Source organism: Ixodes scapularis, unplaced genomic scaffold (genome assembly GCF_016920785.2).
Source record: "Ixodes scapularis isolate PalLabHiFi unplaced genomic scaffold, ASM1692078v2 PGA_scaffold0__279_contigs__length_252992795, whole genome shotgun sequence".
In the NCBI taxonomy this organism is placed as follows: domain Eukaryota; kingdom Metazoa; phylum Arthropoda; class Arachnida; order Ixodida; family Ixodidae; genus Ixodes; species Ixodes scapularis.
The window spans coordinates 20,896,370-20,917,174 of NW_024609835.1; the positions used below are offsets into that span (position 1 = coordinate 20,896,370).

Sequence of the window (20,805 nt, forward strand, 5' to 3'; positions counted from 1 at the left end):
TTTACTTTCTTCTTAGGTATATTTTTATTTGAAAATTTTATGCGATGCTTCCTCCCCCTTCGTGCACCTCTGTGGAAAATCGTAGCGCGATACGTTACGAAGCTGATTTATGCGGGCACTTTAAATGCTTCAGCAGGCTCCGGGACCTCGTAGTACATAAAGAAATCGAAGAGTGACAAGTACAGAAATATGCTTAGCCCTAAAAGTGTCTACGATATGGCACTGCGCATTACGCTCTGCATGCTCGCACCATGCAGAGTGATATATCGTAGACCCCATTTTTAGTCTTGAACCTTCTGCCTTCCTCGCTAAGCTGCCTTTGTACATCGCAGTTATTGGTTCTTCGATCACTCTGTGGTAATGTAGCCGGGCCTTTTGAGAGTGTACTTTCTGTGAACAACATGAGTAAAAGATGATACGAGCCCTGCTATAAGGGCAGCATAATTTCAGTAGTCTGAAGGGAAGATGCTTCCTTGTCATTTTCGCGTCACGACACTTGATGACCTAATTAGTTTAGTCGAAGAAATTAACATGAATGCCTATTACTATGAGTGTATTCAGGAATATTGCGGATGCTGGATATTCTGAGAATTTGTGATTAAGCATCTCACGTTTTATTGCGACAGGAGATTTCTTTCAGAGAAAGTATTATCGCGTCATAGTGCGGGTCAAGTTTAGCCACAGAGTGTACCCACCTTCGTGCCTCGATGGGCGTCCTTGCAGCCATGTACCGCTGTACCATCATCTGATCCAGCCCCTCACGGTTCAAGCCACTCGCCATCAGCCCAATCAAACAGGCCCAAACATTCTCATCTTCCGTAAGGCTTAAATTGGTTCTAGGAAGATCAGCGTAATATTGCGGACTTCAAGCAACATCCAACCAAACTGCGAAAATTTGTCTGCAGAAGTGCTCCGGTTTTCTTGTTCAAGATGAATATAAGATGTAGGTTTACCAGTACCGCAGCCATATCACGTGCGGCATTGGTTGGAAGGCTATTATCAGTGTTACGTAAATAACCCTGTTGGCAATCTTCCAACGAGACACAGGCCACCACCCTCCGCCTCCAATGTTCGTCACCATTACACCAAAGCAAAAATGTTATCTACGAACAGTTTTGTTTCCAAAAAAGAAGGTTGAGAGAGGAACCGTAGCAAGCAAAGAGGGTGGCGTTTGAATTGACAGAAGCAGAAAGTCAGTTGAAGGGGTTTCCGTTGGACCGCATCTGATTTTGCCTGGCCTCACACCTTTTCATTGACTAAGACAATGCGGAGAGCAACTCGTCTACTCGTTGCGCAAGAATTGCGGTGACGTCAGAACGACGACGAAACCTGATTAGCTTTGATTGAAAGGATAATAGGTGGACCTAAACACTAGACGCCTGAGGTCTACCCCCTATTTTTTTTAATCAGCCATTAAAAACTCGGCGTTCTGACATCAACGCAACCCCTGCGCAAAGAGGAGAAATTGCGCGCCATATACCCCATAGAAGACAAGGACTGCGACTTTCCCCATCTGACGCCACCACTTGTAGTAAACTCATTGACAATTTAATGCAAGAGATGTCTGGCTTATTACCTCCCAGATTTTTGCTTTATAAGTTATTATCTGAGGTTCTTATCTCGCATTGTTACAATCTCATTGGGTGCAGAGCGACCGTACGAATTTCGAAACTCGTCACACCCTGCGTTTATTTAGTTGTCATTGCCTATGCGGAGCGCAAGTTCGTCTGCTTCTTTTGCTGAGATTGAGGGGGGCGTCAAAACGACGCTGTGCTTTGATTGGCTCTGAATGAAGGATACTGGGTAGTCCTCAAGGCAGCTTGCTTTGAGGTCTACACACTATCTTTCAGTCAAAGCCAATCAAAGTTCGCAGTCTTTTTGACGTCACCGCAACTCCTGCGCAAAATACAGGCGACTTGTTCTCCGCATAGAGTCCATCAGTGGTGCTGTGCTGGCGACGCTCCTAGAGTGGACAACCTTGCTGTCTGCTAGCATCTTGCCTCCGTAGCTACGCCGGAGTTCATTAGCTGTTTACGCAGTTTCTGAGCAATACTACTTGCGAAATAAAGCGGAGTAACTTCAAGAGCACGCAACGCCGCCCTTTACTTTAAGTGTGCGTTTGTTTTCCCGCCCGAAGGCACAAGGCAAAATGATGGCCACGGCAGGGAATAAGCAGCACTTGCTGTCCCGAAGGATGTCGCCACTTTAGCCGCAAGCCAGCAAGCAACTTTGAGGGACTATAACTTGTAGATCCTTGCAGTATCCCCTTGGAAGCGTCTGGGTCACCGCGAGTGTGTTTCAGGGGCCTTAAAGGGATACTTAACCAATATTTAGAGCTCACAAAACAAGCCGGAAAGGATAGGCGGGACGCCGGCAAAACCCAAAAGCATCACTCAAACAACGATATCTCTAACGGGTCGAAGTATATATATATATATATATATTTTTTTTTTAAGAAGGTCGCGATTGAACACGGCCGACGAGGGCGACCAGACAGGTCACGCCACGATTCTCATTCCCTTTCCTCCTCGCTTTGTCTGGTCGAGTTGGTGGACCAAAGCGAGCAGGAGAGAAGCGAGGTCTCTTTCCTTCATTCTCAAATACTCCCGGAGGACAATGACGTCACGAACCTCGCTTGATCGCGCCCTTCTTTTCCAAAAGTACGGCCATCCGTTTGCGATATCGATGTATGAGTGTTGTTTCAGAGTTCGTAACGTATAATGCCGGCTTTCGGCGACGCCGATATACTCGTGAGTGCCGCACTGCCGTGTAGTCTCGCTGAGCATCAGTGTGTTTGTTGCATTGCCGGGTCAGCGATACACTGAAGATAATGTAATGCGCAGATTTTGTATCCTAGCCAGTACACGCGGGGATAAATCATGTGATAATTTTGACATGTTTATTTAGACTGCACGGAACTAAAGTTTCGAAAAACTTGCCGAATATAATCTACAGCATTTAGCACGTGCCACGTTGGACCCCGACACAAGATATTCCGGACTCTTAACGGATAGTGCAATCATTCACTAGAAATGTCCCTTAAGGTGGTGCATTCATTAGATAAAAATATAAAACATCAGTTGGCATGAGTCTGAAAAAAAAAGTCAGAAACATGTTTTTCATGCGGGCACACGCCCAGTTAAGCATTGTATTTTTAAAAAAATCATCAAATGGTATCGCGGTTGAATGTGTATTTTATTACAACAGCAGAAAGGGTGAAAAAGGAACGTAGTAAAGTTGGTGCTTATATCACGCCCTTCATTTGGATAAAATGAATACCACTGTAGTTAATTATGTCATTTTATGGTTTCACGCCGAGATAGTCTCATTTCAGATGCAAAACTACCTTATCCTGTCATTTTTCATGTCAATGAACTAGTCGCTTCTTATTTATACTACAAATTCAACATAAAATTGAGGTAATGTGTTAAATTTCATCGTAATCAGTTAAAATACCAATTCATGCGATCTCATCAATAGGCGAATGCGTCATTTGGTTCAAGCTATACAGTCTATACCCGATGGATCGTTGACAATTCGAATTAATTGCTTAAGGTTCCCGTAGGCAATGAATTTAATATTTTAAATCATAAAAATATAATCTGATTTAAGCCAAAAAATAGAGAATCTTTATTGTCTATCAACGAACATCAACTTTAGCATCTTTTATATAGATAAAAAAATTTTGATAATTGTAGAGTGTATTCTAACCGACAAAAGGGTGGAATAAAAATATATTATCGAAAATTTTATTTTCAATATTGCGCAAACATAAGGTCTGCTGTCTGCAGAAACCCACCATGGCAACTGTTACTTTCAAGCGTGCATAGACTTATACCATAAAAAAATCGAGTAATTCCTACACAAATCAACAAATACCTATATTTTTATTTACTTGAGATGTGCGCCATCTAGACATATATGTTTTAAGATCAATCACACATTGTTAAGAAGCCAAATTATCCCATTTAATATTCCACAGGTCGTTTTTTGTCTGGACCTTCACAATAACTGCACAAACGAGACCCTTCAACTCTACTTGAAGCACGCACAGCTGTTTTGTTTTTGTTTTTTCGGAAAAATAAAGTCCGGCACCAATAAGCAAATCCTCATCTTCAGGGATAAAAAAAGGACTGATGCCGATTTTAACTTACAGCTTTGAGCTTACAGCTCAAAACTTAAAACTGTCAGCAAAAGGCTAAACCGAACGGCACCTTGTTGGTCATTTTCTTTCAATTTTTGATCGAGCTAAGGCGAGCACGTGCAACGCGTTTATGTGTGTTCCCAGCATTCTCCTTTGTGCATGGGGAATTTTTAGAGCGTCAGTTAGAGCGTCCGTTACAGCGTTTATCATTATATATCTTGATGACGTTAAAATACAATCGCTGCACAAAATAATTAGCATTAAATCTTACCTGAGTATATAGTCCTTCAAATTCAGTTCATTGAAAGGACGAAGTCTGAATCTTGGCTGGTGGGCGTCGTAGATGACTTTGCTGATCACCGTCAGAGGACACAGCAGCATAGCCAGAGCCTGCACGCAATCGGTCCATACGACCGCACGGAGACCACCCTGCGTAGAAATAGTAGAATGATATCAACCAAGGTAGCAAGAGCTTAGCCTTCAGACAGGTCTTCCGTCGAAATTGCTGCTTTAGGCAAACGTGTTTCAGAAACTCCGATATCTATTCGTGTCTTGGTGTGCTATTCCAATCACAGGCAAATTAGAACAACGGGGCGTGCACCCCAAACGTCCAGCCTCCAAACGCGATGGATATCTTTCGCCATTTTTCGGCAACGTCAGAGCATCGAGCTCTGATTCGAATGATTAGTGGGTAGACCTAAAGCTTGCTGCATTTGTCTCGAGTGCACTCATCGAACCCGTTAGAACGAGACAGCCAGACAGGGTGGCCAGATGCGGCCGAGCGAATAAGCAAAGAGTCGTCCCCAACCAAGTCTAAAAACGCGGCGTGGCCTTCGTGAAGAAGCCCAAAACAAGCGGAAGTTAAATAAATGCACACATTCTTGAAAATAGTTTATTAATAATAAAATGAGAAAGAGAACTGGCTCAAATACGAAGGTGAACTCACTAAAATACGAAGTCAGCGTGATATGCCACCATCCGCCGTATAGTGGCATGGCACGCTGAGTAACATGCTATTGAGCCTCCCTATAACATGCCAGCTTGAGCTCCATTTCTGGTACCGTTCTTGGAGGCGACGACTTGGTGAAGCCCATGGTAGTCAAACGTGCACTGGAATGTGGCCGAGAGTTCCTCACGTGTTTTTTTTTTTTTTTTGCGATGTGCTCAACTAGGGTGGCATGATGAGCGCGGATCTCGCACTTGCACGCTGCTTTGTTATCGTCTCCGGTGACTGGTCGCAGCCAGTCCTTAAGCTATATTTCCGTTTCCCACTCTTTACAATATGTTTTGCCATACTTCGACAACTTCGAAGCCACTTTGCGCAAAATACAATGACTGACGGTAGCTTGCGCCAACGAACCGCGGCGCCAAACGCTCATGCTGTTACCACGTTTTTGAGTACAAACGTGCTGTCATTGTGCATGACGATCAATAAAATAACAATATTTGCGGGAAAAACGCGAATAAGCCCAAAAAAACGCGACAAGCGACTGGAAAAATCCGCAAGCGACTCCGTGAAAAAGAGGCCCAAATCCGCTTATAATAAGTGGAACTGGCCACCCTGCAGCCAGAGACCGGACGCCGACATTTCGCGATGTAACCTCTTCGACGAGTGTATTGGTGGCAAAGCCAGCTACCGCGGGGACATTCTCACCCTCATCTCTTTGTTTCTCGGCGCATTGGTTTGCACTTGAGGTGGGACAACTGAAGCTACTCCGTGCCGTTCTCACCTTGTCAGTGACACCAGCTAATGTTTATTTCGCGGCGACTATTTTTTGTTGTGCTTGACATATTCTTGTTTGTATGTCGTAGTTTATATGGCGCTGCCAGACGGGTATTACACGTTTCTTTTCCCGTTACTTTTCTCTGTCATTTTTGTATTTATTGCGTTGTTTATTACGGTTTAAGTTCTGTGTTATACCAATAACTCAGTAATTAATTCAAGAAGCAAGTAAAAAAAATATACGGCTCGGTTAGATCATTCCTATGACGTGAGAAAAAATTATTTACGTAGAACAAAATATTTTGCAACTACAGCGGCCTGGATTTAATTTTTGCTTCTACGCTTCACATTTTTGCTCTCAGGACGCGGACGTTTTCGCTGCGCGCTTCAAAGGGAATCAGTTCACTGTACTTATCGCTGTTCTCTTGTCATTAGTTCTTGCTTCTGGGTTAAAATATTGGAATGGTCACTCAAGCTTTCTAAATGAACCTTGTACTTTAGCTTTCCTTTTTGTCATGTTTATAGTGAATGCATTTTCAAGGGTGTAACTTTTAGCATACAAATTCTCTATCGAATGTATATGTTCTACTTGCTTTTACTCACCAATGCCGTGTATAAAGTTCCAACAAAGCCCATCGTCAGAGTAACCCAGATAATCGGAACTGAAAAGGCTAGAAACACATGTACATGAGAATATATATATAGATATATATACAGGTGTATTTTCTTAGCTTGACAGGTTTGTCTTAAAAAGGCTGTGAAAGCTACAATTATGCGGTTTGTGTAGGTGAGTTGTATGGCCAGGGGGACATTGTATATTGGGCTAATCATAACGATCAGTCAGCCAATTAAGTAAAATTTGTGAATTAACTTTTTTAAGTACTGAAAACAGTCGTATGGTTTAAATTAGAAACTTTCAGAGCGTCGTCTAAAACCCCTAAATCAGTCATTTTTATAAAGATTTTGAGCGCGTGACAAGCGCAATAGTGCGCTAAAATTACCACTCGTGGAGCAGGTTTGAAGCACCCCTTTCTATGATCGGTCGATACAGTCGAATTGGTTTATCTTCAGGAACATGCTGCTTAGCTCTGCGAATAAGTTTATTCCTAAAAAAATACTTACCACCGACTTATCCGCGCCTTGGTTCTCAGTGAAGATAAAGCGCATTTACATAAGAAAAAAAAAAGGTTTATACCGAAAAGCTGTGAACTCAAACATTGATGACACATGGCTTCACTGTAAAGCGTTTTCTAAAGAGTGGAGACATGAATTCTAGTTAGCGAAACGCAATTGTTTTTTTCAATGATGACCTGAGAGAGCTAGTAACTGAAAAACCAAAAACATATTTCTCCCTACTCAATCCTACTTTTAGTGGTGCCAAGCGTCCTGCCGTAGACCCGCTAGATCACCTAATATCACCTGAAGTTATTCATTCGACCTTTAACGCGTATTTCGCTCAGATCTTTACGGGTGAAACGTTTTGAGCCCCCCTCCTACGTAGTTTAGAAAGCCCGATGGGCATGCACGATATTTACCTCTCCATAAACGGAATTTTGGATATCATTGGGCGACTTCCTCTAAACTTTGCACCTGGTTGTGACGGAATTAAGTCCAGACTTTTAAAAATGACAAAAGCTGCATCGGCCCAATTGCTGCTCTTTATTTTTGAACAATCGGTATCTCTTTCCCAACTGCCGCCTGATTCTCTAAATGCGAAAGCAGTACCCATCTTCAAATCAAGGAATCCGAATGAACTAAGTAAAAGTCTGACCTATTTTACTGACTAGCGTATCATGCAAAATTATAGAGCACATCGTTTTCAGCAACTTAATGCCACATTTTGATAGTAACAACCTGCTGTTCTCTATTCAGCATGGATTACGCAAAAATCTATCTTGTATTAGCCAACTATTCGAACTCACCTACGTTCTTTATTGTAACATTCACTCTTTAAAACAAACTGACGCAATATTCATAAACTTCTCAATAGCTTTTGACCGCGTTCCTCATAATAGAGTAATATCCAAACTCTTTCATCTGAACGTGAATAATAATACTGTATCCTGGATCATGGTAAAGATTGCGCACAAAGAGACGAGGACAAACGAGGAAGGAACACAGAACACAGACAGGCGCGCACTCACAACTCTGGTATATTAAGTGAAGAAAAAAAAAGATGAAGCACAATTTTTAGAGGGGACAACGGCACCAGGGGGTAAACAGATCAGTCGCAGTCAAATGATCGCAAGAACGCCACTTCTTTTTCGCTCAAAGCTACGGACGGCTGACTAACGTAGCGATCGGCCAGGCTCAAGATGGTGAACGCCTCGAGCACCTCGCGCGTTTGTTTTTCTTTAAAGCGGCCAATGATTGATGTGTTTTTCTAAAAATGGTGTGCACGTACAGGTGTTACAGTGCACCGAAAGGTGACCTCCTACAGTGAATGTTAAAGAAAGTTTGTGCTCTCGTAGCCGGTCATTCAGACACCGTCCCGTCTGTCCAACTTAGCATCTTCCACATGAAAGAGGAATGCTATGTACAACGCCCGATGAACAGGGAACAAAAGGCCGCACATGTTTTTTTGTGGCACGTGTTTTTTCATAATTTTTTCCGCCTTTTCACGTACCTCCCGCCTTTTCACGTACCTTCTAGGTACGTGAAAAGGCGGGAAAAAATTATCAAAAAACACGTGCCACAAAAAACAGAAGCTGTCTTCGGGAACAAACCACCAGCCACGGCGGACGTCAGGAATTAAAAAAAACAACATACTAATTAGCCAGCTAATTAATTAAAATTTGTTAGTTAACTTTTTAATTACTCAAAATAGACATTTGGTTTCAATTAGAAAGTTGCTGAGCGTTATCGAAAACCAATAAATCAGTCATTTTCAGAAAGACTTGGAGCGCGTGAGAAGAGTAGTAGCGCACTAAAGTTGCCACTCGTGGAGCAGGTACAAGGCAGGGGCTAGATAAGAGGCCGAAAAATCGCGCGGGCGCCTTACCGCAACCGCTAGCTTTGTACCTGGTCCACGAGTGGTAACTTTAGTGCGCTACTACTCTTCTCACGAGCTCAGTGTTTCTCAAAATGACTGATTTAGTGATTTTCGATAACGCTCAGCAACTTTTTAATAAAAACCATATGTCTATTTCCACTAATTATTTATTTTATTTATTTGGCAATACTATTATTCCGTACAATGGGGACCGTAATAGGGGTGAGCAACAAAAGTGAACATAAAATAGTTACGCAAAACATGGTGTACAACATAACATTACCAGCGTACTTTATGGTTATATTATCAGACACAACGGAAACACACTCAAAAAAGAAATACACAAAGGACTGTGAGTGACAGATTTAGATACATAATTTTTACAATAACTTCTGCAGACCTCTCATAAATTCAGAAAAGGTGTTGGCTGCAGCAGTGCTTTCTGGTAGCGCATTCCACTCCTTTATCGTTCGAGGGAAATATGAATTTTTAAAGCAGTTTTTGGCGTAACGATATTCTTCAAGTGTTCTAGTATGTTTGTTTCGAGTAATTCTAGAGGTATGGTGTCTTATCAGTCTATCTTTGTCTAGCAGAAATGTCCCGTTTAGAATTAAGTAAAGCATTTTCAAGCGTTTATTCCTCCGCCTTTCTTCCAGTAGACTGATTCCTGCCCTGGATTACAGTTCCGTTGGAGAATCTAGCCTCCTACACTTTGAAAAAATAAAGCGCAACGCCAATTTCTGAATCCTCTCTAATTTTAATACTAACTTCTTTGTGCACGGGTCTCACACTTCACTAGCATATTCTAAATTTGGCCTTATCATCATTTTAAAAGCTAACAGTTTAGTTTCCGGAGTGGCCACCTTTAACGACCTTCTTAATGACCAAAGTTTACCTGTAGCTTTCTTAATTATATTATTAATGTGATTGTCCCATCGAAGATCGCTAGTTATAGTTATCCCCAAGCATCTCAGTTCGTTTACTCTAGACAAAGTCTTTCCGTTTAAGTGGTAGTTATACACCGCGGGAGTTTTCTTACGTGTCATTGACATGCAAACGGTCTTTTCCAGGTTTAAAGACATCTGCCAGCTTTCACACCACTTGCTAATTTTTTGTAAACAACCGTTCAACTCGATGGAATCACTGTCATCGTTTATATAATTATATAAAATGCAATCATCGGTGAAGAGCCTTGCTTTTACAGTAATGTCACGAAGGACGTCATTTATAAAAATTAAAAATAACAAGGGTCCGAGTACAGATCCCTGTGGGACTCCCGAGTGCACTTCTCGTAGCATCGAATCATGCCCATCAATACTAACAAACTGCTTTCTAAGAGTCAATAACGCTTCAATCCACCGCAGGAGTGTGGGATTCTTTAGCAAAGGCTCTAGCTTAAAGGGGCGATGCAACGATTTTTGTATTTTGCGCAAATACCGCTTAGAACGGATCCCTGACGTTAATGACCTGTGAAATACCCGTTCGTTTTTCACCACACGCAATCGAAGTCGCCGAAAAAAATAAAGAAAAACGAGCAGAGTTCACCCCCTCAACTTGCAGCCAGAACAAGCGGCCACGTGACCTGGAGCCGATTATATGCCGCCAATGTTGATCATAGCCATGCCCTGGGGTTGGCAACGCACAGGACACGCGCTGCGTTCTGAACATTGCTATGGTTCGGCTGTTGTCCTTGCAGCGATTGGACACAGGACACTGTCCGAATGCTTCTCGAGCTATAGATTATCACGAGCCCAAATCGAGTGCCCACGCAGTGCTCGGGTCCAATCTATGAGCGGCATTCAAATATCGTCACTGGGCGGTACTGCTACCGCCGAGCTACGTCATCAGGTTTTGCGAAGGAGAGATTGAATGAAAACGCTCGGTTTTGTCCTCGAAAATACAGCGCAACAAAGGGGTTCCTTGATCAATGGCGTTGCGTGCGAGTATCCTTGAGTCGCACTAGTGCCAGTAAGCTCGTGTAAAGTGAAAAACATTCCAATTGAATATCGATGCACCGCCCCTTTAACAAGCAGCTTATTATGATTCACCTTGTCGAAGGCCTTCTGGAAATCTAAAAATATTATGTCGACCTGGCCTCTATTGTCAAGAGTCGAAGAAAAATCATGAATCAGTTCCGTTAATTGAGTAATGGTAGATAAACCTTTTCTAAACCCGTGCTGCTTGCTATCAAGTACTTGATAAGCATCTAAAAACGTTTTTATATGCTTTGAAATGACGTGTTCTATCTGTAAGACATGTCGCTTCTGCTGTCACCTTGCCCACTGGCCATCAGTCCGTTGGGCTGTTCCTTTATAGTCTCGAAGGATGACGTGGATGTGCCTCCGCGGTAGATGATTGGACGATCAAGCACGTGGTCGAAGACCACGTCTTTGTGCAGATTTTGATGAGGTGTCGTCGGTATATGGATGACTGGCAGCGTTTCGAGCACGTAGTTTTGAAGAATGGTGGTTCCGTGTCGATGTCCGTACGCGCCTTCGCATGCCGGTATTCCGTGATGCGACAGCAGCAGCAGCCAGTACTGCACGCAAGAAAAGAGCCATCTGTAAGACATGTCGCTTCTCCTGTCACCTTGCCCACTGGCCATCAGTCCGTTGGGCTGTTCCTTTATAGTCTCGAAGGCTGGCGTGGATGTGCCTCCGCGGTAGATGATTGGACGATCACGCACGTGGTCGAAGACCACGTCTTTGTGCAGATTTTGATGAAGTGTCGCCGGTATATGGATGACTGGCAGCTTTTCGAGCACGTATTTTTGAAGAATGGTGGTTCCGTGTCGATGTCCCTACGCGCCTTCGCATGCCGGTATCCCGTGATGCGACAGCAGCAGCAGCCAGTACTGCACGCAAGAAAAGAGCCATCTGTAAGACATGTCGCTTCTGCTGTCACCTTGCCCTAACTAATTAATTAACTAAAAGCTAATTAACAAATTTTAGTTAATTAACCGGATAACTAGTACGTATTTGGCGATTCCTGATGTCCACCGTGACTGGTAGTTTTTTTTCCGAAAACGTTTTTTTTTCAAACGTTCTGTGCTTTAGTGGTTTCTTTTCTTTTCGTGCGTGAAAATTCCCAGCCAGCAAATACGTCAGGCTATACTTCATTTTATCTTAAAGGCAAGCAGAAGAGGTTCTTAAAAATGATTTAGGGGTGAATTCTAGAGTATTTTTATCCCGTGAATCTGAATAGACTACTTTTAAAAGACTGCCCCCTGTTGGCAGCTGTGGAATTCGTGAACGTCACGGCAAAGTTTGTGTTTGGTTGGATTAGAAGGCAAAAACACACCCTCAGACACGATAACGAGCGCAGTGACGTTGCACTTTCGACGCAGTTTGAATGGCTTGTCGGCTTCTAGAGTTGGCCGCACTCCGACGTTAGCTACCACTGAACTCTATTGTAGTATAGGCTGGATCGCGGACAGCGGCCTCGGCAAGTGGGGCCAAGTGTCGCCACTGGCGGCCATTGATTGGCACCACCAAATGCATGGTACTCTATGGGGAAAACGAGGAAAAGTGCCGTTTCCCCCGTTTGTAACCTGTTGTCGCCACTGAAACTTTTGGCTGCTTTTCGTTAAGCCCGTCAAATAGCTTGCGTACAAGCATTAAAACTGACAGCCCTCGCAGTTCTTATCAATAAATATCTTGTGGTCGAGAGCGACTTCGCTGGGCGAAAAATGTAGTGCAGCTCAATGAGGCGACAATTACATAGAGTTACCGCGGAGTCGGTGGTGGATTTGTTTTGTTGAGTTTAGCAGACGACAAGCTCGAATCATTTTCAACGCAGAATACGCTCACTCCCGGAAAGTCGCTGTCAAGATGGAACTTCTTTGTCATATTGCCGCGCGCCAAGTAGGCAGCGCGGCCGTAGCCTAACGGTTATCGCGCTTGCCTCCCACGCGGAAGGCCAGGGTTTGATTCCTGGCTGCGGCTACGCATTTTGGTTTACACTGTAATGTGATGTTCTGGTGAATTCGAGAACCGTCTAGCTGATTCGAGGTTAGAATGTTCTACGCGTCGAACCTTCTACATCGAATGCTCCAGAAGCCAACGCGTGTACAAAAGCGGCTCCGCCTGGCAAGCAGGATTCAGTTTCGCCCCAGCGTTCCACTGTGCTGCTACGCCGACTTCGACGCCCGCGACGCTCTGTTATTCTCTTTGTACCCTTTTAGTTTTGGCACAAGTTCGCCACATTAAACGTTTATTTCTTTCTGTTTATTTATTGTTCCTTTGGTCACCGCCCGTGACGATATTCATAAACTTACGGGCTTCGCCGAGAATGGTCTAAGTGACGGCAAGTTCCTCCGTTTACTCCACTACGAGAGCAACCTTGACAGCTCAGCCGTAGGTGCTCCCGTATGTCTGACTTCTTTAATCGGCGTTCGAACGTTTGACAAATACCTATGCGATCTCCAAACAGCCGACATAAGGATCGCAGCACACCATAAAATACTTGCAACCGAGCACAGCGTACATGCTTCAATATTCTTACTTTTGTGCGTTTCTACCATAGACTTGCGTGTATTGCCTGGTGCCAAGCAATGGCCGCCGGTGGCGACACTGACGGGCTCCCGATCCGCGATCCAGCCGACTAAAACAGAGATCAGTGTTAGATACCTTATGAAATAACTTTCACGTTCAACGATGTCAGTAGCTCCGCCATTGTGAAGTGGTTCTGATCTTTTAATATTCGCCACCTGACTTTCCAAAGGGGTCTAATCACGTTCGTTTTCCCCAAAGATAACTAAACGCGAAAAAAATACCAAAAACCTCTGACCAGTTGTTACGGCATAAAATGATCAATCCGCTCACCAAGCGCGTGTCGCTCGTGTGAACAGCGCGTGAAATTGCAAGCTTGCTAGGTAGATTGCCACGAATAACGGAAGCAGACCCAGCGAAAATCCCGTGTCATACTGAAAGTTCAGTGAAGGAACTTGTACAAAACAAAAATAATCGAAAGAGACGTTTAAGACTGCTTACATGTAGGATTGCAAAGGTAATCCTAAGCGCAGCGCATTCCTACAAGCTGCATGCCACGTCTTTGTTTTTCACACGGCGCGCCGGCGGTGACATCACGCTCCCCTGATGCGCAGGCGCGGCGCACCCGCCGGTTCCACGGCTTCCGTGACGATTCATCTGCGTTGCTGTACTTTTTCACAGCGAAGCTGTTTATGGCTAGGGTCCCGGGGATTTTTCGTGTGCATCAACAAAAACTTGGTGAAGGCTAGCATCGCCCTCTCTTTGTCATCATTCCAAGCGCTTGCGTGAATAACTTCCTTCCTTTCTGCCGGGTGGTGGTCCCGTCGCGCGTGTATAGTTTCATTCGGCTCCTCGGAGCGGCGATAGTCCTCGACATTTATGTGCGTACATTTCGTCACGCTGACCACAGAGCAAGATGATAAATGAGTTCGTACCTTTGTTAAAAATTCTGTGCCACGTCTGTGTCCTGTGCTAAACAGCTTCGCTGGTCATCCCCTTCAAAAAGGAGAAGATCTCATTATTTATTTTTTCTGTTTTATTTCTGAAGCTCGTCCGCTTTGACCTTTTGCGCCTCGCCGGCTTCCTTGACCAAGGATCTGATGTGACGCGTCGCAGCCAAAGCGAATTCCGCTTGTGGGTGCCGTTTTTCGGGAACAGACGGTTACAGACAACGCCGCCTTCGCTCCATGAGACAATTAATGCTTTCGCATTAACAAAAACCAGGGTTGTAAAAGTTACTTCAAAAATGTACCTAAGATACAGTTACAGTTACTCATACGAAAATGTACCTAGGTGCGTATCTTGCTACTCGCTCAAAAATGTACCTAGGTACAGGTACAGTTTCTTCAAAGGTACTTTTTATTTTCACGTCAAGTATTTTTAAATCTTTTGTGTGCGGGGATCTACACAAAAACAAGTTTGATAAACGTGCTTTATTGGTGTCAGTTTGAGAAATAAGGCAAAACGCTCTCACCAGAGCATTCGAAGACTGTCTTTTTCACTTGAGTGCTCAATTTGACCTCAGAATCAGGACTTCTTCGAAATGTTCATCAGACATCTACGATCGCAGTTCGCTAGCAATTGTTCCTCCTATGCTAAAAACGCGCTCCACCACCGCACTGCTTGGAAGCCCTCTGTTGAATTTTAAGAACACGCTTTTCAGCAGCGGCATGTGCTCGAAACAGACCAGACTTCTTGTCGGAGCAAGTTCGGTGTACTGTACAAACTCCTTCTCCCATGGAGCAGATGAGGACGATGTTTCGCAGTTAAAGAAGTGCTCACAGTCTTCTTCATCCTCACCACTTTGTTCGCCTGACGACGTTTTACTATAGTTGATGTTCGCATAAGTTCGTTCTTTAGATAATCCCAGGCCCGCTTCCATTCCACTTCGTTGTCTATCCATGCAACCTTAAATTTTGGATGGCATACGGAAGATATTATCAAATGTTTTTCTTCGTCCATACCTGCAAACCTCTTATTGATCGCAGCGATTAAGCTCTCGACCACCGGGCGGCGGTACCTCAAGTTCTCCGTCAGCAACGCGAACATTTTTTTTGCGAAGTGAAGCCGCTGTAGGCAGGAGATATGCCATGAACATGCTGTTTTCGCTCTGGAGAAGAGTTATAGCTTGTGCGAGAGGTGTAAACACCTGAACATACTCATCAATAAAGTCAATGTCTGACTTCGTGAATCCCGGAATTTTAAAATTCTCGCAAACTTCCTTCAAACTTCCACTTGACAAACTAATTCATTCGCCTTAAAGAAAAATTTGAAGAATTTACGCAGGATCGCACGCACGACCCTACGGTTGCGAGCCAGACACGCTACCGACTAGGCAACGGAGAGCTTGGGAATGGCACTGCGATCCTGCCATCATTAAAGTGCCTCGATATCTGTGTCGGCGTAAAGGCATTATCGCATCGAGTGTTGTTGGCGCGTGCCGAGAAAACACATAAATAAACCTTGCAGGGTAAAATGCCATCGAAGCACTGGCAAAAGCTTCTCAATCGCGCCGGGAGTGTTGTATCATAAGAACTAGGTCGTTGTGTGACTCAAGAGCATGAGAAGCGATTGAGAAGGCTATGCGAATGGGACCCGATAACCCTATCGAGTTCAACTCTTAAAGGCGAAGGTTAATCGTCCTCCCAGTTTTTTTTTTCTTCACAAACATTTTCAGTTTTGTAAAGTGCACGCTTGGAGTTGAATTTATTGCGTGGAAACACTACGTGATGTTAAATTGCTTTACGACTAATTATAATTTATTTTCAGTTATAGGTTATATTGTATTTTCTGCGATTTTGACGAAGTGAATAGAAAAGTACCTGTAAAAAGTAACTTCACTTAGTTACAAGTTACTGGAAAATGTACCTAAGATACAGATACAGATACTGAGAAATGAAGGTACCTAGGTTTGTACCTCAGGTACAACAAAAGTACCTAGATACCGATTTACAGTTACTTGTACCTAGGTACTTTACAACCCTGACAAAGACCGAGCGTCGAGACAGCAGAAAAGTGGGCGGCGATTTGGCGGCGTAACAGCAAGCGAAAGCGAGACTGACTCGACAAAGATCAACGCAGCTCCTTATCTAGTGTGAGTTGGCATCTCGATAATTCGGCCCAGTAGGTTCGAGCGTCGAGCGTTCAGGGTGAGAATGGACAGGTACTTTCAAGAACAAGAGTAGGACGAAATGATAAAAGTTTCCTCCCAAGTAAGAATTCTGTCAATTAAAACTTGTTGTTGGCCTAGTTGGTTCATGATGCAGTACAGAGGTTTTTTGCGCGACACAGGGGACAATTACAAGCGAGTAGACACGGACAAGCGCAAACCACATCTCGATTACCCGGGCAGCCAGGCGTTTACATGAGCGCAGCTTGATCTCCGCCAGCCATGGTGGATCAAGAACGTGACACAGAACTCGAAGATAGTCATAAAAAAGTCTGACCTGCCGCCACAACTCACTTCTCAGAGATCAAGCTGCGCTCATGTAAACGCCTGGCTGCCCGGGTAATCGAGATGTGGTTTGCGCTTGTCCGTGTCTACTCGCTTGTAATTGTCCCCTGTGTCGCGCAAAAAACCTCTGTACTGCATCATGAACCAACTAGGCCAACAACAAGTTTTAATTGACTACATTTCTTCTACAACGGGCCCTTTCCTCAATGTTCCTTATTCTACGTCTCAAGTGAATTCCTTGGTGAGCTACATTGTTTCTTCTACCTGCCGGGCGAGAGTCATCACCTTTTACCTGAGAAAAGGTCTTATACCCCCAGAGATTACGGCACTGTTTGGACAAGTAAGACCGTCCCTGGGACACGCAAAACGCATTTGTAGGGTGCTGAGAAGTGAGTTGTGGCGGCAGGTCAGACTTTTTTATGACTATCTTCGAGTTCTGTGTCACGTTCTTGATCCACCATGGCTGGCGGAGATCAAGCTGCGCTCATGTAAACGCCTGGCTGCCCGGGTAATCGAGATGTGGTTTGCGCTTGTCCGTGTCTACTCGCTTGTAATTGTCCCCTGTGTCGCGCAAAAAACCTCTGTACTGTAAGAATTCTGTGACCGAGCGTTGTTTGCTCGGCCCCGCTCGCGGCAATATTCCCCCAAACTGACACCAGCCGTGATGCCTCTTCCTGACACCAAGAATTAAAGTTGAGTGAATTGGTTGATGGTCATATTGGATGGGATAAAGCACCGCAAATAGACGAAGGACCAGTAAAAGGAAACACAGACACAACATTGACTTACAACTGAAATTTTTACTTCTGCGCCATTCAGCAAGTAAACTTGAAACGAGATAAACATACAAGCAATCGATCCGATAACACGTCATGTTCCCATCAAGCGGACACGTGGCTACGCAGATTTACCCGCCTTTCTGATAAAATTCATCTCCTCACTAACCAGCCCTTAGCGAAAACTAATACGTTTAAAATATACCACATTCTAATTTGAGTGTATTTGAAATACAGTTCATAATTGTAAGCACACGAAAAATAGACCGAAAATATAAACTTCTTTTTTTTTACTTAGTACTAAAATATACTTCTAAAAATCATTTTAAAATACCTTTACTTAAACTACATTTGAAGTTCCCTTCATGCGTTTTGAAATATGTAAATACTAAATTAATAGGCACAAAATACCTTTCACATATATTTCTTGAAATATTTATTTAATTCATGCAAAATATACTCCGACCCTGCACACAGCCGCCCCAACTTAGCTGGAGCCGAAAACACCACTTGCACGTTGGACCTACTTGGAACCTTCTTGACACCGTGGGACATCTTGTGCATTTACGGCAAGGCCACAGGTATTACCGTTGGTTTTCGTCTTGCCTCAGTACTAGCAGGCCCTCTAAACACCTTAACCAAGGATTCCACGACGCCCATGACAACTCCCAAAGGGAAACCAGCATTTGACAACCTTTTGACTCGCAACAAAAACCAGTCACAGCACCTATGATGGCACGACTTAAACAAGGCGGTGCGGAGACTGGACAATGCAATGACACTTTTCACTGTCTTAGACTGTGCAGGTTCATACACTAAGAGCCCACTCTTAGACTATAGGCTCATAGGCCCAACACAAATGCCAGGATTCACATCGAATATTGAAATCTAAAAATTGTAGGGCACCCTCAGAAGTGGTCTCAGCCTTAAACTTTAGTCCCGGAGAACAATACGTAAACACATGTGACTTCGAGGCAACCACACTTTCAATGTCTGTGTTATTTTTGCCTTTCAGCACAATCAGGTAGTCATCAACAAATGTTGATGACTAGCTGATTGATCAATGCCTGAATAAAGAGTTGAGGCACGTTGGTGACTACCTGATTGTGCTGAAAGGCAACGATAACACAGACATTGAAAGTGTGATTGGCTCGATGTTACATGTGTTTACGGATTGTTCTCCGGGACTAAAGTTTAAGCCTGAGACCACTTATGAGGGTGCCCTACAATTTTTAGGTCTCAATCTTCGATGTGAGCCCTCGCATTTGTGTTGGGCCTGTGAGCCTAGGTTTAAGAATGGGCTTTTAGTGTATGAATCCGCACACTCTAAGGCAGTGAAAAGATCCATTGCACTGTCCAGTCTCCGCACCGCCTTGCTTAAGTTGTGCCACCGTAGGTGTAGTGACAGGTTTGTGTTGCAAGTCAAAAGGTTGTCAAATGCTGGTTTTCATTTGGGAGTTATCATGGGCGTCGTGGAATTATTGGTTAAGGTGTTTAGAGGGCCTGCTAGTACTGAGGCAAGACAAAACCAACGGTAAGACCTGTGGCCTTGCCATATATGCACAAGGTGTCCCACGGTGTGCAAGAAGGTTGCAAGTAGGTACAACGTGCCAGTTGTGTTTTCTGCTCCAGCTAAGTGGGGGCGGCTGTGTGCAGCCGTGGGTCGAGGTGGTCGCGTGGGTACACAATGTCAAGTTGAGCACCGCAATCGGTTCATCGCCTGCGCATGTGGGGTGGTGTACCTAATTCCACTGTCATGTGGAAAAAAATACGTACATTGGGCAGACGGGGAGATGTGTTAATTACCCGGCGAGGGAACATTCTCTGTCCTTACGCTCCTCCCCGTCTCGCAACGTAGCGGTCCACTGTGACAGATGTGCATGCACTCCAATATTTATTGAAATCAAGATTTGAACCCGACATAAAACTAAGTATGCTCGGGAGACTGACTAAGTTTTTTTCTATTGCCATCCACGACGCGGGCATGTGCACAAGATGATTTTCATCAGAAAGGCGGTAAATACTTCTAGCGGCGTGTCCGCTTGATAGGAAGATGACGTGTTATCGGGTCGATTGCTTGTATGTTTATCTCGTTTCAAGCTTACTTGCTGAATGGCGCAGAAGTAAACTTCGCAGTTGTAAGTCAGCGCTCTGTCTGTGTGTTTCCTTTTACTGGTCCTTCGTCTTTTTGTGCTGTCGTAACCTCTTCCTGACCTTTTTGAAAAAAAAAAAAATGAAAGCCGCTTACAACTCCCTGTAATGCCGAATTAGAGTGGAGCTCTTGAGGAAGAGGAGGGAGGGAATTTCTCTGGGGTGTCACGTGACCTCCCAGGTCACGTGACCCCCGAGAGAAATTTTTCTGAAGAGAAATTTAGCGGAAAAATTTCCCAGCTAAATCTAGGGGAAAATTTCCCCGCTAAATCCAGCGGGAAAGTTTCCCCGCTAAATCTAGCGGAAACATTTCCCCACTACATCTAGCGGAAAAATTTCCCCGCTAAATCTAGAGAAAAATTTTCCCGCTATATTTAGCGGAAAAGCTTCCCCGCTAAATCTAGCGAAAAAACTCCCGCTAGATTTAGCGGAAAAATTTACCCGCTAAATCTAGCGGGGAAAGTTTACTGCTAGATTTAGCAGGAAAGCTTTTCCGCTAGATTTAGCGGGAAAAATTTGCGCTAGACTTAGCGGGGCAATATTTTCCCTAGATTTAGCGGGGAAATTTTTCTGCTGATTTTAGCGGGGAAGGTTTTCCACTAGATTTAGCGGGGAAACTTTTCCGCTTGATTTAGCAGGGAATCTTTTCCGCTAGATTTAGCGGGAAAAATTTGCGCTAGACTTAGCGGGGCAATTTTTTCCCTAGATTTAGCGGAAAAATTTTTCTGCTGATTTTAGCGGGGAAGGTTTTCCACTAGATTTAGCGGGCAAACTTTTCCGCTAGATTTAGTGGGGAAATTTTCCGCTAGCTTTAGCGGGGAAATTTTTCCGCTAGATTTGGCGATGAAATTTTTCCGCTAGATTTAGCAGGGAAATTTTCCGCTATATTTAGAGGAGAAATTTACCCATAATGCACCGCGCGGTTACGCCGACGGCGACAGCGACGGTGACGCAGCTCAAGCCGGAAACGGGCGCCTAAGTGCTGCGCTCTAAAAGCAAGAGTGCGCGTGCAAGGATTTGATAAGCAGGCGCTGAAGATGCGCGTTAGCGGAAATTTCAAAAACTCCTTTTATGA

At 44.1% G+C, this 20,805-nt stretch overlaps 1 protein-coding gene across 1 annotated transcript in view; it reads right to left on the bottom strand.

Moving 5' to 3' along the window:
• Positions 1-20,805, bottom strand: part of LOC115316895 (sodium/iodide cotransporter) — a 58,318-nt gene that overhangs the window by 12,225 nt on the left and 25,288 nt on the right. Inside the window, exons 5-7 of the mRNA XM_042291452.1 lie at positions 6,471-6,538; positions 4,416-4,573; positions 696-836 (exon numbers count right to left, since the gene is read on the bottom strand). Of these exons, the coding sequence (XP_042147386.1) occupies positions 696-836; positions 4,416-4,573; positions 6,471-6,538 (367 nt within the window). The remainder of the gene's footprint in view (positions 1-695; positions 837-4,415; positions 4,574-6,470; positions 6,539-20,805) is intronic.